Source organism: Anneissia japonica, unplaced genomic scaffold, assembly GCF_011630105.1.
Source record: "Anneissia japonica isolate Jap-2015-1 unplaced genomic scaffold, ASM1163010v1 scaffold9668_len1562885_cov226, whole genome shotgun sequence".
Classification (NCBI taxonomy): Eukaryota; Metazoa; Echinodermata; class Crinoidea; order Comatulida; family Comatulidae; genus Anneissia; species Anneissia japonica.
Window position 1 is genome coordinate 1472626 of NW_022711326.1, and position 18631 is coordinate 1491256.

The 18631-nt window shown below is 35.6% G+C and overlaps 1 protein-coding gene across 1 annotated transcript in view; it reads left to right on the forward strand.

The window, feature by feature from the left end:
* The window catches only part of LOC117107445 (potassium channel subfamily K member 16-like), an 18942-nt gene extending 10168 nt beyond the window's left edge, over window positions 1-8774 (forward strand). The window contains exons 2-3 of the mRNA XM_033249145.1: window positions 2249-2639; window positions 6591-8774. Coding sequence (XP_033105036.1) covers window positions 2303-2639; window positions 6591-7258 — 1005 coding nt within the window. The 5' untranslated portion in view covers window positions 2249-2302 and the 3' untranslated portion in view covers window positions 7259-8774. The remainder of the gene's footprint in view (window positions 1-2248; window positions 2640-6590) is intronic.
* Window positions 8775-18631: the final 9857 nt, after the last annotated feature.

Here is an 18631-nt window from a genome sequence, read left to right on the forward strand (position 1 = left end):
GGGTAACCAGCCTGCTCCCAATGATGATACTGTAATGTTTCTGTTGATGGTAATGTAGGTCTATTATGACCATGATGGTATTGTAAATACTGCTGATGATATATCACACCCATACACGGACATTATAATGTCGTCCAACAATGGGTAATCACATGTGTTTGTCACAGGCAGTAACCTAATAGTTTTAAGACAGATCTAACCGTATGTAGCAAACACGTTCACGTACATGTTTCTCGTTAATTTCAGCATCCCTTTTGGCACCCCTCTTTATTTTACGTTCACAAGGGAAGTAAACTGACCTATATACAGGCAATGTTAATGTTAAGTTTATGGATGATACCGCTGCAGTAGAAAGTATAATAACTAAAAATAAAATCAGCAATCAGCAAAATGATGTTACTGTTAATTGGTCTGATAATAACCATATGAAATTTCATGCCAAAAAAAAACCAAAGTAAGTTTGTAGTAAGCTGTAGGAAAGTTAAAACGGAATTTGAACCACTCTCTATTGAAGATAGTAATATTGATTGTGTTTCTGTAACTAAATTGCTCGGTCTAACGGTAAGCAGCAATTTATAATAGCAACCTCATATTGATAATGTCAATAAGAAGTGTAATTCTAAATTAGTCAATAAGAAGTGTAATTCTGAATTATGTTTTTCTTAAACAGTTGAAACGTTTAGGTGTTGATAACCATGCGTTATTGTTGTTTTATAAACAAGTCATTAGACCTGTATTATAATACACAGTGCCAGGATGGGGCCTGAATCATTACTAAGGACCAGTCTTAACAACTTGATCGCATTTAGCACAGAGCCTGCAAAATAATCTTTAACAAAATGTGTACATTAGATGACGACCCTGTTATTCCACTCACTGTAAGAAGGGACAATTTCTGCTCAGGGGTCAGGGGATACTTCACCAAGGTTAAACACCCGGGGCATGTACTTCATAATTTTTTACCTGATAAGACAAATATCAACAATAACCTTCAAACCCCTAGAGAGTTCAAGTTTCCCAAAGTCAGAACAAAGAGGTCCCGTGACTTCGTTTTAAATCATGGGGTATTTGCCAAGTGGTGAAGTCTCCCTCCCCGAGTTACCCCCACCCCAAAAAAGATAAGAAATACACTGTAGGATTTATTCAGCTTTGTACTCTGTATAATAAACTGCTCATTTGTATGTCTCCCTTATTTATGCCCTTTTTGATTGCTTTTGTTTTTCACGTTTTGTACATTTCCCTTTTGTATTTTTAATGTTGTAATGTGTCCTATTTTCTTATTTTGACAAATTTAACTTGAGTATTTTAAATATTTTAAACATTTTTAATATTGTTACATTGAATTATTCTGCACATTTCAAATTTTCCTTAAATTTGCAATAAAGTTATTTCGAATCTTGTATCTTGAAAGCAGAAACTAAATAAAAGCCTGTAAAAATCAATTTATCATCGATGGTTGTCTGTTCCTGTAAAGACTTAGGCTATGTTCAGACTCACGGAATAACAGTAGCTTAACTAACGCCAGGCGTACACTAATCCGCGGCATAACTGGTCATGGTGTTCAGACACAACGATTTACTTTCCATGATGCCAGCGTTAAAAACGGAAGTTCCGTCATCATTGAGCTTCCCTATTCAGAAACTCAGGGCTAGGCCTAGCCCACAACCTTCATAATCTTTAAAAAAACACTGCATTTTCAAGATGTAATAATGAGTGGCTAGCCTGTTAAATGATAGGACGATGTATATAAGCAGGGAGAAATCTATTTATTAAAGAAAACATTACATGCTAACTGAAAGGCAAAAAAAGCTAAAAATAATAATTACAAGTACGCTTATTCTAGCTTATCAATATTTTAATGGGCATATTCTTACAAATTATTGTTGGTTTCTCATTGGAAGAGGAATACAAGTATACCAATGCACCCTGCAATTCGAAACCCCTCCAATTCCGGAACCCCACTAATTTAAGACCACATTTTAAAGAACCAATGATAATCTCCAATCGCTAGCCCTCTACTTGGAGACCAAAGACCACCCCAAATTTCAGTAAACGTACATTGTAAACATGTACATCATTTTTCATTAACATTAAATCACCCAGTTAGCATATAGGCCTATTTACCAGCATGATGTCTGTTTCTTACGTTGTAAACAAAAACACTGACATTGGCTCTATATTCGAGTAAAGAATAAATATATTTTATAGTATATAAAATTTATACGCGTCGTTAATTTTTATTTTTCAGGCTCAAACTTTTGCGAAATAATCAAGTAGTCAGAGCATAGCAACAAACACATAAATGAAGCTACTGGGACAATTATGTATTTTAATGGTTTGCTTCTTTCTGTACCTAACTTTTGGTGCCATTGTGTTTCATCTTTTGGAAAGCTCTAACGAAACCAAAGTAAGAGGGCAGCTATTGCAATTCTTTCAAGATTTCAAGATCAAACATAAGTGCATTGACAATGGAGAGTTAAAGGACTTAGTTTTAGAAGTGATCAGAGCGACAGAAAATGGCGTCTTCCGGGATATGAAATATGAAAAAGTGAATAACACCAATATAAAACCTTCAGAATACCAACAATGGGATATTTTTAACTCTTTCTTCTTCTCGTCAACAGTTATCACAACAATTGGTATGTTTTACTCATTTTGAAGATTTTTATTTTATACTTTACTTAAAATACCTGAAAAACATACGGTAGATTACGTTTCGTTTACTGGGGAGGTACTGGTATAGGTCTATTTAGTAAATAGGCCTATATAGGCCTAAATAGGCCTGTGTTCGACTGATGTCATTAAATCATGCATCCGGGGTCCATGCTTGTTCGACGGGAAATGTTTCACCCACCCTCGAGGTTGATGAGGTTCACATTGCATATCAAAATGAGCATCGCGTACATCTTGTGGAACTATGTGTAGCCAGGGATGGCACCAGGATTTGCCTGACGGGGTCTAATGTCCTCGGCGGGGGGCGGTGCCAATATGCCCAACGAGAGCATAGACGCGTTCGGGTGTGGCTCGGAACCTCCCAGAAGTGATATAGGGGTTAAGCCCTCAGAAACGCTGACGATTTATGGGTTAGAAGGCTTATTTCTTTGTTTTTAGAGTCTGCGAATGTAAAAAAATACATGTTATTTTTGTTCTTCCCAACGAATTGTGGCATGGGCCAGCTCTCTCTGACGGGGTTCCCCTCCCCCTTCCTAACAACCCAGCCTTGCGCCGAGCAACGAGAGCTACCTCTTGTACGTCCAACCGGAGAACTGTGGTGAAACCTCTGAAATACCAGTGTTTGCATTAACGCATTATCCCAATTAATATACGATATTAAGGCTTTCAAAATAGGCCTACACACTTGCATCATGGACTCTGCCATAGATCTAATAGATCTAATGCAGCGCGTAGAAACATAAAACAAAAACTCACCTTTCTTGCATTAAAAATGCACATTAGCTCTGAGACATTATTGTGAGACTGCGCTATATAAATACCTGGCCCGGGATTGATCAATCTCAGCTTAGCAAATGTCCTAAGTCAAAAAAGTTTAGAAGTCCCTAAGCAAATATCTAAAGCTGATTTATCAAACCATTTTAGCAAAATCTTAGCTTAAAATCGTCTTAGATTGTTCGTGCGTACAATCGACTATTTAATTTTAAGCAATTTTAAGTTAAGGCAATAGTGATAAATTTGAAAAAAAAAATGTACTTAAGATGAACTTAGCTGATTTCTGGTTTGATAAACCCGGCCCCAGGATTTAATTAATATTGTTGTTGTTGCTGCTGCTACTGTCGTTGTCATCGTCGTCGTTTTTTTTTTTTGTGTTTTTACTGTATTATATAATAACATGGCTTAAAATTAAGATGTTATCCCATAAAAGAGACAAACTAAGAATGTATTCGTGAATGTGACATACATTCTCATCATTATCATCATTATTATTAGTATCATCATTATTGCTATTATAACGTATTATTATTATTATCGTTGTTATGTTATTATTAATTTGGCCTCAATATATATTTTTGTAAAATATCTACACTTACACGTTGTGATCACTATGGTCCTTATAAGTGATTTGTTGTCGGATGTTTAGTGCGTCAGCATGAATAATTTGTACATTTACATGTTATTCTATTCATTCTCAAGCATGTACTATCATACTAGACTACCTTTCGAAAATTCTAGATATACCTGCAGATAATGCTTCTGTCTGAAAACCTGTAGTAAAACATGTATTCACAACCTGCTGAATTTCAGTCTAGACATCATTCAATTTGGTATAATTTGATTCCATTAATTTCATGAGGAAATATAGAATAATTGTATAAACTTTTCCATTTTAATTTTATGGTTTATTATTTGCTGTTTCTTTTTTCTGATTTTCTCGCGTTAAGACCTCCTTACCAGTTCTATAATTAGGCCTATTCTCTTTAAAGCCTGCTTAGTAAAATAAAATTAGGCAGTGTAAAAGCAGCTATCCATCCACCTACCCACCCACCCACCGCCCTTTCCTCCTAAATGACCAATTTAAATATCGAATTGAGATAGAGGACTATATTTTCATTTTTCACAGTACCTCAATCATAATGCCACTATAACGGAGTCAGAAAACTATAACGGTATAAAACTTACGGCGACAGTATCGTTAACCTTCATAAGAAAAATGGCGGCATATAATATATTGCGTGGGATTAATAGTCCCGAAATATAAATCGATGAACAACTGATATTTTAAAGATAAATGAAAATTAATGATGTGAATAAGATATGATCTAGGGCCTATATACACAATTCGTTTTCCAAGTGAATTTAGTGTTGACAGTGAGAAATAGATTAGTGATTATAGGTCTAGGCCTACATACTAACTGAATCATTCAGTGATCATCGGATGTAATTGGTCATCAATTATGCAAGTTTTCATCTATCCTAATGGGAAGACAGTAGAATCCTTAAAAAGCAGTCTCTGCTTTGAGGCATATACCGTGTAGCTTTAAGGGCTATATTAGACATTTGAGCAAAAATGTCGTGATATCTTTAAAATGAGTTGAAGTGTCTTGTTTATGTGTGTGTACACTAATCACTAAACGAGAAATAATGGTTTGTTCGCAGCGTGCCTTGAATAAAAGAAATACAAAAATATAACTCTAATGAATAGAGTAACGTACGAGGTCATTATTCTAGGTCGTGCGTGAAAGTACACAATAATGAACTGGAAAATGGTGTAGTGAGTTTGCATATCCAGTTGATTATCACCTCCAATATAATATGTTAGATTAGACTAAAATTTAGACTAAATTTCAGAAGTAAAAAAATAATTGTAGGCTAACAAAATTCAAAAACTGGATAAAAAACATTTTTTTTGTAACGAAAAGCCCATACTGCCACAACAAGCCGAAGCAATCTTTATGACGCAGCGTGTATCGCTGTGCAGCCTTTTTGTTTTTTTCGAGTATTTACAAGTTTTCTATTCGACTGGTCGTCTTCGTTAAGTAGGATTTTACCATTGCGTAAAAGGTGGGCGGCGAGGTTTAACGAAGAACGACCAATCGAATACGGCCAATATTTCTTATTATAATAGTACCCAAAAATGGCAGGCTTAAAATTTTAGATTTAACAATAAATAAATTGTTCTGATCTGTGCTTCTAAATGAAAGATCGGTAATTTGGTTAATGTAAATGAGCAATTTCTCAGATAATTTTCACTGTTTTTATAATAAAACACTTACATTTTTTTTTGCATTGAATTCTATAATACAGAGGATCGTCAGCTGAATATGTTATGCATACATCGATATCATACAGGCTTATACAATATATATATTATATAGAACAGTTTAAATGTGAAAAGGTAAACTCGCTTAAACCGGCTTACATTAATAGTGTATAGAGTGCACCCTCCAATTCGAGACCCCTCTAATTCGAGACCACTTTTCCAAAGACACAAATAACAATCTTCAACCTTTTAACCCCAAGCTATCCCTCTAATTGGAGACCAACCCTGAGACCACCCCATATTTTCAGGTCCCAAGCGTGGTCTCGAATTGGAGGGTTAACTGTATATACAGTATGGGGTATATACCGTACTCGCGTATAAGACAAGGCTTAAAATTACAAATTACGACCGAAAAACAAGGGGTCGTCTTATATGCACGACATATATTTTAGATTTAAAATCATGTTCGTCTTATTGCGGCTCTCCCGTAACAGCACGCTAATTTATTACTGCAATGAAGCTACTGAAATTAAGATTTTTGTGACAACTTTTAAATAGAAATAAAATATTATAAAATGGTATTACTTACATTTGGCTCCGTTTTTAGCCAACTAAATGCAGTGTCAAGACCATTAAATAGCAGAAAAAATAAGAAATCCGACGATGAAACAAAAATCGTCCAAAAATCTCTTCAAACTAGGGGGTCGTCTTGTACACGAGTATATATATATACCCCAAACAATATCTATAAATGCTCACATTACAGGCCATAAATGTACTTATTTCTTCATGATGCGAATATTATAGAGTAACTTTAACACAAACAACGAGGTTATAACTGTTTAATTTTTGTTTTCTCTCTTCATTTCGACAGGCTATGGCAACCTATGTCCTAAAACGATTGGCGGGAGAACGTTTTGCATCGTATACGCCCTCATCGGGATTCCGCTCACTGGGTGGCTGCTTAACGTCATCGGCAAATACTTCGTCGAGAGTTGGAAATCTTTGGTCAATCGTATTATCTCAAAATGTTCAATGCTATCGAACGTACGTGTGCGGAAAATTGCTGTGTATCTCACTGTTGGGTGCCTAATGTATACCCTTACAATAATCATCCCTTCATTAATATTCATGGTCATTGAGAATTGGTCGTTTTTCGATTCACAGTATTTCTGCTTAATTTCATTGACTACCATAGGATTCGGCGAATACGTCATTAGTAATAATCCTGATATGTCGGTGGCGGTCAGAGCGATATACAAGATCTTGGCAGTTGTCTACCTAGTTTTTGGTCTGAGTGTGTTGATGATAACATTAAAAGTTATCGGCGATATGGAAACAAAAAATGCAAGGACATTCGGGAGCCTCTCGCAGAAATTAAAAAGACAGGTTCTTAGCGCTAGTGATAAATTTAGATTCTTGAACGGCAACCGAGGATCGCAAGGAAACGGTTGCGGTGAAAACGAAGCGTTACCTACAGCATTCAGATCAACGATATACAATTCAGAACCTGAAACTATGGCTACTACAGAGCATGTGTAAATGATAACGTGATAGACATTTTCGTTTATTTATTTATAAGAGTGGGAATGATATTGCGAGTGAGAGTGTAATACATGATTATAAAAGCAGTTGCGGCACCCGGGGTAAACCACGCACACCAATCTGCGAAGCCAATACTTTCGTCGGGAGCACTGTACATCGTCGTTGTTCCAATATGGTCAAGTACAAGGGTCCAGCCAGTCGACAGGGATATCCGACCATCGAGCCCAGCTGTAGGGAAATTCCAGTATATCTAATTTGGGGAATTCGGTTTTTTTTCCCTTTTTTTTTTTTATATATATAAAACGTGATAGGCTCGGCAACTTGACCTCTGATGATGTGCCTAAAATTTATTACAAACACGTAAACTTAACAATGAGCGATTATTATTATTGAGTATTTTTCCTATTCTTCCTTCATTCTCTTCATTTTATATTTGTACACTAAATCAAGTTGTCCCTCCCCATTATTATACATCGACCGGAAATCTACCGACAGCTATGATTATCTTTAGTGGCGAATTTAGGGGGTGGGCCGGCCCCGCCCCCTCTTTTTGAAAGTAAAAAAAAAAATTAAAAGAAAAAAAAATATAGTTGATCGCCCAAAACGCCCCAGATGTTATATTCGGGCGTCCAGAAAACACGAATTTCGCGGGACATGCCCCTGGACTCACTACGGTAGTGTTTTCTCGTGCGGCCTCACTTTCGGCTTTCCTTTCGGACATCTCTGGATCCCCCTGATCTTGTACGCCCTCGATGAGTATCCCACCGCAATGGTTTGACCATGATGTGGGCCCTGTCAGGGACCTTGTACCTAGGAGGTCGGGGAATCACTGGCGCTGCCAATGCTATAACTGAGAACTATTTGTTTTTACAAGTAGGTTTACTTTTTGAAGTATTTCAGTATTCACATAATTTTTGACGAACAATTTATTGGCATTAAGCTTTTAAAATATTGTATATACTACAAACTACCCGTTTTACAAATAGGATCATATTTTTAGGTGTTTTGGTGTTAATTACGTAACACAAAATGCAAACATGAAAGATATGAAAGATTATGTAGAGAGGAAGAATATTCGAAAAAGCAAATAAGGGACGCAATAAAGATCCGCGCACCCAGAATCCAGACAACCATAGGGACCGGACAGACCTGGTTATATCAGGCGTGTTGCTGTCACATATGATCGTTCCACTCGGAGAGGGGATTCAATTTAGGAGTTGGTGTCATACCGGAAGAGGATAACGAACATGTCATAGAAAAAATACAAACGTGCAAAAACGGAAATATTATTACTTATCATGAAGACTTACCACCGCAGATATAATCAAGAAGCCGAGTGTCATGGACGTATGGAAATGCGTAATCTGTTCATCAATGGAAAGATAACTATAAGGGAAATTAATTATCCGCCAAAACTGTTTTTGAAGGTCCTAATTGAATTTTCACCATGATTTACAAACTAGTCAATTAACTTGCATCATTGACTTTGATGTAGAATTTTCCATAATTGTATAAAAATTAACATCTGTCTCTTATACACATCTAGATGTGTATAAGAGACAGACCTAGTTTTTGGTCTGAGTGTGTTGATGATAACATTAAAAGTTATCGGCGATATGGAAACAAAAAATGCAAGGACATTCGGGAGCCTCTCGCAGAAATTAAAAAGACAGGTTCTTAGCGCTAGTGATAAATTTAGATTCTTGAACGGCAACCGAGGATCGCAAGGAAACGGTTGCGGTGAAAACGAAGCGTTACCTACAGCATTCAGATCAACGATATACAATTCAGAACCTGAAACTATGGCTACTACAGAGCATGTGTAAATGATAACGTGATAGACATTTTCGTTTATTTATTTATAAGAGTGGGAATGATATTGCGAGTGAGAGTGTAATACATGATTATAAAAGCAGTTGCGGCACCCGGGGTAAACCACGCACACCAATCTGCGAAGCCAATACTTTCGTCGGGAGCACTGTACATCGTCGTTGTTCCAATATGGTCAAGTACAAGGGTCCAGCCAGTCGACAGGGATATCCGACCATCGAGCCCAGCTGTAGGGAAATTCCAGTATATCTAATTTGGGGAATTCGGTTTTTTTTCCCTTTTTTTTTCTTTTATATATAAAACGTGATAGGCTCGGCAACTTGACCTCTGATGATGTGCCTAAAATTTATTACAAACACGTAAACTTAACAATGAGCGATTATTATTATTGAGTATTTTTCCTATTCTTCCTTCATTCTCTTCATTTTATATTTGTACACTAAATCAAGTTGTCCCTCCCCATTATTATACATCGACCGGAAATCTACCGACAGCTATGATTATCTTTAGTGGCGAATTTAGGGGGTGGGCCGGCCCCGCCCCCTCTTTTTGAAAGTAAAAAAAAAAATTAAAAGAAAAAAAAATATAGTTGATCGCCCAAAACGCCCCAGAATGCACCATCCGAAAGACGAGGTAATTCGTATCCCCGTTCGTATCACATACCTCTTTCAACGCATCTGTCAACCACCATAAAACATAATTATTCGACATTTATACAGAATAATTATTTATGCTGAATAATCACAATTTATCATGGTTTTAGCACAACGAATGTGATAATAATACAGGAACTTGTACCAAGCCTTTTGCCAAGGGATACAAGGCGCAATAAAAATAAATAAAAAAGATAACCAATTGGTGATCAACAAAGCCACCAGAAATGACAAAAAACAGAAAATTTGGACAGTTAAGTGAGATTTACTTAGGGAACAAATGTTTCTTTAGAAGCCGACGAAAACCAAGATAACAAGAAGCATGTTGTAACTTGCTAGGAAGACTATTCCAAAGCCTAGGTGAAGCAATTGAAAAGCCTTATCACCAGCTTTTTAATTAGACCGAGGTATACGAAGACAAAATGAACCAGATGAACGAAGATTATGGCCATGGCGATATTGTTGCCTAGAGATACCGTAAGTGTTGTAAGCAGGGGTACTGTTTTGGCAATTAATTTAACAAAATATGATTGAAACGAAAAAACGAAAAATAATTCTCTGTCTAATCGGCAACCAATGAAGTTGCCGCCGGAGTAGTGGACTAGCAGTATGAAATTTAGGAAGGCAAAAGATGAAACGTGCACACCTATTCTGTAGCTTTTGGAGTCTATGAAGATCACCTTGAGAAATGCTATTAAAAAGAGCGTTAAAGTAGTCAATCCTGGAAAGAAGAGTGCGGATACGAGTAAATCTCATTTTATTATAATTCATTAACATTAATTTACATTATGCCTTTGTAACTAATATCGCTATTATTGTGATGCACCTGTGCAGAGAGTGTTGATAATATTTGAATTATTTTTTTCTCGTATGAAAAAGCAAATCCATAAAAGTTCAACGTCAGGGTGTTCAAGCTGAACCATTCTTCTTGATTTAAAAGTATTAGCTGCCAACAACATGACACCACCACCCTTTCTTCTATCATTTCTGTCCTTCCTATAAATAGTAAATCCAGGACAGTGCAGATATTAAAAATGTTGCATAAGAACATTGTTCATTGAAACCATGTTCACCTTAATTGATATTCTTATAAATTCATTAATTCAATAGCCCACGCACGCCGATGAAATATTCATGAGTAGAAAGTGCTGGCAAACTAGCCAGATGCATCGAGTAACAAACTGCATAAGGCCCAGAGGGCCAACAGCTGCTTTTAAAAGCTATACAGTTGGTTTGATAAAACCTCTGATGTACACTTTTATTTTTTATAAGAACCAGTAAAATTTTGCCCTGTCTCAAAGATTTTATTTTTGACCGATTTTAGGATCAAAATGTTCTTATTTTGTTCTTATACACAATTTTCAAACATAGAAAATCATTATAGTACAGCATTATAACTGTAGCTGGAATGTAGGTAAAAGTTGCCGCGGAAAAATCGGCCTCTGGGAAAAGGCCCGGTAAAAATGGCCCCAAATGACAGGCACGGTAAGTACAGCACACCTGCTGTAGGCCTACTGTTTTTCATAGTCACACCTATGCATAAGGTAGATATTTTTTGGTTTTTATAGTTTTTAAAAATAAAAATCTCATCTGACATTTTACCTCAGCCTCAATTTGTTCTTATTTTGTTTATAATTTTTAAGGAATTTCAGCCTCAGTGTTCTTATAAAATGTGTTCTTATTTTTTTTTAAAAAAAGTGTAATAGGCCTATTACTTTATGTTATTACTGTCATTTTTACAATTAAACAGTATTTTTTAGAGATTATATTATATATTTTATTTCCATCAAGTGGCGATTTTCGCTGTTGGTTTGGAAATAAAGTATCATTATCAGGGTTGTTTTTATGTTATATTGTATTGAGTGTCCGTCCCAAATAAATGAAAGATTTACACTCTGTGCATAGTCAATAGGTAGGTATAATTAACAATACAGTATTACTATTTAATATTACTTTAACATCGCAGTACAAAGAATGCTTTAGAAATGAAAGAAGAAGGACTTATTATTTGCTACCGGTATGGTACGGTATACAATTTTACATGAATCTCTTGCTGCACAATTAAAACAGTATCATATAGGGCTGTTTTTATGTTTTATTTCAAAGTACTTTAACATCGCAGTACAAAGACTGCATCAGACATACGAGAGAAGAAGAAGGACACATTATTTTATAGGCCTATACAATTTTTACATGAATCCTTGCTGCACACCAGCATAAATCTTCTCACGTTACTAAAACTGTTATATAAATTTATGGAATGATGAAATTATCATGCATCGAATTAATATGAAATTAATATGTCAATGGCCTCAAGTATTGAGCCTTTCGCATGCACCATGATGGACATATGCTTTTAGACACACAGTAATAATAATTAATGACCGAAAATATTAATATGCTTTACATGCTGCAAACTTTGTACATCCATGATTCGTACGGGACGACAAGATGACTTGACTTAAAATTCTTAAACCATGTAAATCAATTTCGAAAATGAATTGTTAGTGATTAAAATGTGCATTATTGATTTAATTGAATTCTTGAGTCTTATTGAAATACGCCCCCTGGGGACGAGTCCAAGGCGCTCAACCTGGGTGTGCTCTTATAGATATTATATTATTAATTCGTTTATTAATCTATAGAAATGCATTTAATTCCTATTATTAGCAAGCATTTCTTTTACTATTGCGTGATGTAGGCCTAACGCAAAATGGCCTCGATTGATCGTATTATGAGATAACCGGTACCTATAGTACGCATAAATTCACGAGTGACGATGTTAAACGGATTAATAACAATGATAATATTAACTATAATTATAATGTATTATTATTAGTAGTATCATTGATTGAAAGCAAAATAATTATACAGCACAATAATTATAATTAATAATCGGATAAGTTAATGCATTTTTCACTGAACGTGCTGTTTCCACGTCATATTTTATACGATTAAACAATCGGTTAGCGGTTATCATGAATAACATAGAATTCTTAATTAGACAGGGGCCCTGGGCCCCCGCCCTGCTGGCGCCACCCCTGTCGTTTTGTAATTCTGTAAAACACCACTAGTTCTTTTTATCATCATAATTCAATAAACAACGTGTTTATCTCCCCAGATATAACTCGTTTGCTCATCCTTAAGGTTATGTTTGATAATACATTTATAAATAAATTTATATACTATTTAAACGAATAGGTGTTCTGCTGGGTAAAAATCATATAAATAAATATATATATATAAATATATAAGAAATTTATCGTTGTATATAAGATAAACGCCTAAGGCCTAACCATTGCCAGCATAGAGAAAGCACAAGATCTTATTTTATACATGTTATTTTACGCATGGTTTTTGAAAACATTATGATCTTGCCCTGATTTGGTTTATGATGTAATTTGTTAAATAGGAAGTTAATTAATTTAGATGAATAGTGTAGAAAGAGAAATAAATGAGATTTGGGACCAACGGCTTAATGTCCCATCCGAAAAGAACGAGGAAAAATAGTTATTTTTCCTCGTTCTTCAAATATAATGTATATGCCAATTAATATAACGTTCTGTATCCTTCATTTTCAGTGCCGGAATCAGCTCCAACAACTAAATGAAAACACTGACACGAAACACAAGATAATCCGTGTCGTCTGCAGTTTTTGACATGCGTCATAGGCCAAATCGCGTGTAGCAATAGGCCTATGGGTTAATTTAGTTGAATTATTATTGTTGTTTTTTTTTTACAACGAACGAAAGTAATCGTAATTGAGAGAGGGCGTCCTAGTTGTTACTATGGCGGTTGTTCTAGAATTTGCACGGTGATCATAGATGTCAAAGTTCAAAAGTAATTGTACAGTAATTGAAAGAGGACGTCCTACACTGCGTTATTCCAGGATTTGCACGCAGAAATCTTGGAGAACGCTATTTTGTTATTACCTGTATGAGAACTTGTTAATTAATTAAGTCATTATAGAGGGCGGCAAACAGATTATTTCATTATGTTCAAATTATAAATTCTGTAATCGTGAGAGAAACGCGATAATTTATTGTTAATATGAGAAAACTAAATGCCAGATTTAGAATTAGGCCTATATGTTAGCATGTACCCAAGTACCACAGTCCTATACTTTTGATGTGACGTCCGTTTTAGTCAATCATTGTGAAAATTTGCAAATTAAGCAGAACACCGCGATTCCCTGGATACAGCGTGTATGCCTGGGGCCTATACGTTGTCGGGCCTCGCTGACAGCAGCGTAGGCCCTACTTGTATTGCAACATGACTTATATAATATCATTATTATAATATTCTATACTCAACCAATAAAAAAAAATCGTTAGGATTCACCTTAACGTTTCGAGGTCTATCAGCTCTTTCTCAACTGGCGCGATTAAGGTCATCAAGGTCAGGTACGTTAACGTGATTCTATCCGCTAAAAACAAACAGGGCCTATAGGCCTGTAAAGAAGTGTAAACGACCTTCACATATATTTACAATGAAATGCTAACTTAAAGAGGAGTGGGGCAATGTCCGGTTTTTCAATAAAAATAATACAACACTGGCAGAACCTGGAAGTGTTTCTATCATTTTTCGCTGTAAAATATTATGGATAAACATTTAGCATGGGACAATACATCATTAGTGACAACCAAATGAATTTGTTAAAAATCATAAAATATCATTATTTACCGGCAGAGAACCTGCAGCAGTTGTATCACAGCACATTTTATTTACTTGCTATTAGTAGGCCTACTGTAAAATAGTTTTGGAACTTGAAATATAACTTCGGCAGTACCCAGCACATAATATTTTGGGATGTTTTATAGCTATTTGTATCACTATATTTTCAAAAATATACATCCATCCAACAGCAGGTACACTTGTCAATTATAGAATGGAAATGCTGCACCGTTATCAGAATATAGAAGAAGAAAAATAATAACTCGGGAGAATAAACTTTAAAATAGCTTATGAAATGAAAGTTGTGAAATTTAAAGATTTTTAGTCTGCTGCCCTCTAATACTGTTTGCCGCGTTCGACCTAGATGGGAACCAGTCAATTCGAGCGGATGCAACTTCGAGCCCATAATGCCAGTTCGAGAGGATTCGAGAGGAATTTATTCGAGCGAATGATAGTTCGAGCGGAAAAAAAAGATTCACTTGTGCGAACAGCCTGTGCGAGTTATGTAAATTACTTTAAAATTTCCTATTTTTTGAGCTAACAATTTGCATTCGGCCGAGGCTCAAGCTTTGCCTGAGAGCCAGGCAATCTGGCTATCACCTTATTTTGTGAGTTAGCACTCCTCTCGATTGATCATTGTGTTACACGCCACCCCCACCCCCTTCACCTTCGCGCTCCAATCAGCACCCCCATCTAGATACGCCACTGGAGCCAGGGGAAACAGTAACAACACTATATAGGCCCTAATTCAATTACAAATTTGCTTTTTGAAATACAAAACCCCAACTGGAGAAAAAAAAAATGAATTCACCTGAAACGTGCTTCTTATTTAAAATATAGGCCTACGTGCTTGCTAGCGGCCATCTGATAGTCGGATTTTCCAAGACTATAATTCAAACATGCAATAATTATCAAAAAGTGCCAAACAAACATTTCAGAACTTTAGTGCACAGAGCAAAATACAAGAATAGGGCGACGACAAATTGGCCCTTGTTATAGTTAGCACTAAATGCATCCGCTCGAACTGACATCGCTGAGGCTATCGGCGAAAAAAAGCTGCTGTTTTCTATCGGCACTGCCGCAGTGCCAAAAAAGTTCCTGCTTTCTATCGGCACTACCGCAGAGCGAAAAAAGCTGTCTATCGCCACTGCAACACAGTGTTATAAAGCTGCTATTTTTCTATCTGCATTGCCGCGGAGTGCAAAAAAAGCTCCGATTTTCTATCGGGACTGCTGCAGTGCCAAAAAAACTCCGTCGAAATAAATGCCGATAAATAAACTGCAATTATGTAAATAATTTTCACACGAACTTACAAATATCTTAATTAATATATCTTAATTAATATATCTTCATTAAATCTTAAATTATTTACTAATATTTTATACGTCACGAGTGAACCATCCTGAGCTCTGCTTACTAAAAATACGCGGTAATCGCGCGATAGTATTAGCATTTAAGATTTAACATGAAATGGAGCCATTTCGACTCTAAGTATGGAGTACTAACAGCAGTGTAAAAACATATATATAAGCATATAGGTGTATATATATTCAACACTTACTGTATATGACACAAATTTTCGGTCCGTCCGGACCCTCTTCAGTCCGATCGTCGTCTGAACCAATCGGTTTGTCTCCGCTTCCGCATAACATGTTACGTACCGCTATACGGAGTAGTGGTTATTCTTGAGTATGGTAAATAACTCATGACATCATACTGTTCCTGCATTTGCATACAGGACACATTGGCGATGCTTTTGTTTTTGTTGTTTGCTTTGTTTTGTTTTGTTTTACATTACATTCAGTGTTAAGACCACTGAATTGTTTAAACGCTTAAATAATTAAAAACATAAATTATGTAGATTAAATTATCATAGAATTTACAATAAAACCTATAATTTATAAGATTATTTTTGAACCAGAATAAAATAGGCCTAGGTAAAATTTTATTGAAAAAAAACCCACATTTTACATAGACGTAAGTTGATTTAAAATGCTGAATCATTATTAATGGTATATACCTATTATATATTTCTATAAATTAATCAACAAATATCTCATTAATCTCACTATCGTAAAGAGGCCTATTGAAGCTCTAACTTGATGAACACCTGTCTCTTATACACATCTAGATGTGTATAAGAGACAGCCCCCCACCTCACCTTCGCGCCCCAATCAGCACCCCCATCTAGATACGCCACTGGAGCCAGGGGAAACAGTTACAACACTATATAGGCCCTAATTCAATTACAAATTTGCTTTTTGAAATACAAAACCCCAAATGGAGAAAAAAAACCCCCGTGAATTCACCTGAAACGTGCTTCTTATTTAAAATATAGGCCTAGGCCTACGTGCTTGCTAGCGGCCATCTGATAGTCGGATTTTCCAAGACTATAATTCAAACATGCAATAATTATCAAAAAGTGCCAAACAAACATTTCAGAACATTAGTGCACAGAGCAAAATACAAGAATAGGGCGACGACAAATTGGCCCTTGTTATAGTTAGCACTAAATGCATCCGCTCGAACCGGCATCCGCTAGAACTGACATCGCTGAGGCAGTTCCTGCTTTCTATCGGCACTGCCGCAGAGCGAAAAAAGCTGTCTATCGCCACTGCCACACAGTGTTATAAATCTGCTATTTTTCTATCTGCATTGCCGCGGAGTGCCAAAAAAACTCCGTCGAAATGCCGTATAAATAAATGCCGATAAATAAACTGCAATTATGTAAATAATTTTCACACGAACTTACAAATATCTTAATTAATATATCTTAATTAATATATCTTCATTAAATCTTAAATTATTTACTAATATTTTATACGTCACGAGTGAACCATCCTGAGCTCTGCTTACTAAAAATACGCGGTAATCGCGCGATAGTATTAGCATTTAAGATTTAACATGAAATGGAGCCATTTCGACTCTAAGTATGGAGTACTAACAGCAGTGTAAAAACATAACATGAAATGGAGCCATTTCGACCCTAAGTATGGAGTACTAACAGCAGTGTAAAAACATATATATAAGCATATAGGTGTATATATATTCAACACTTACTGTATATGACACAAATTTTCGGTCCGTCCGGACCCTCTTCAGTCCGATCGTCGTCTGAACCAATCGGTTTGTCTCCGCTTCCGCATAACATGTTACGTACCGCTATACGGAGTAGTGGTTATTCTTGAGTATGGTAAATAACTCATGACATCATACTGTTCCTGCATTTGCATACAGGACACATTGGCGATGCTTTTGTTTTTGTTGTTTGCTTTGTTTTGTTTTACATTACATTCAGTGTTAGGACCACTGAATTGTTTAAACGCTTAAATAATTAAAAACATAAATTTATATGTAGATTAAATTATCATAGAATTTACAATAAAACCTATAATTTATAAGATTATTTTTGAACCAGAATAAAATAGGCCTAGGTAAAATTTTATTGAAAAAAAACCCACATTTTACATAGACGTAAGTTGATTTAAAATGCTGAATCATTATTAATGGTATATACCTATTATATATTTCTATAAATTAATCAACAAATATCTCATTAATCTCACTATCGTAAAGAGGCCTATTGAAGTGTTATTGAAGTATCGTTAATTCTTTATTAAAGCATTATTTGAGCACCTTTATTATTATTAATTTTATTATTATTATTATTATTTTATATATTATTTATCAACCATAGTAACATTGAAAACAGGAATTATGTGCATCACAGAAAATAAGCTTATAATTTATAAGATTATTTTTTAAAACTGAATAAAATAGATACAATTTTTATTTAATAGCAGGTTTTGCATGGACGTAAGTTCATTTAATATGCTGATTGTTATTACCGTTGTCACAAACAGTGACAACGGTGAATACATAATTCCTTGGCGGAGGTAGAAATCGTTGCTATTATCCAAATAAAACACACAATTAAGCCTATGGATCAGTATAGAAAACAACAATATAGCGCAAAATCGTATGGCCGGACGGACGCACTCTAGTGATAAAGTTTTCCTCCATTAGTGGAAAAAGAAGGGCGCCGTGTGCGTCTGGATATACTTAGCCCCTGTCTCTTATACACATCTAGATGTGTATAAGAGACAGACTCATGACATTTATGTACACGGACAGTGAAATGACATAATATATTATGTTTACTAATGTATTATCATAAATATTGGACCATTAAAGAGGACATCTATCAAGCATA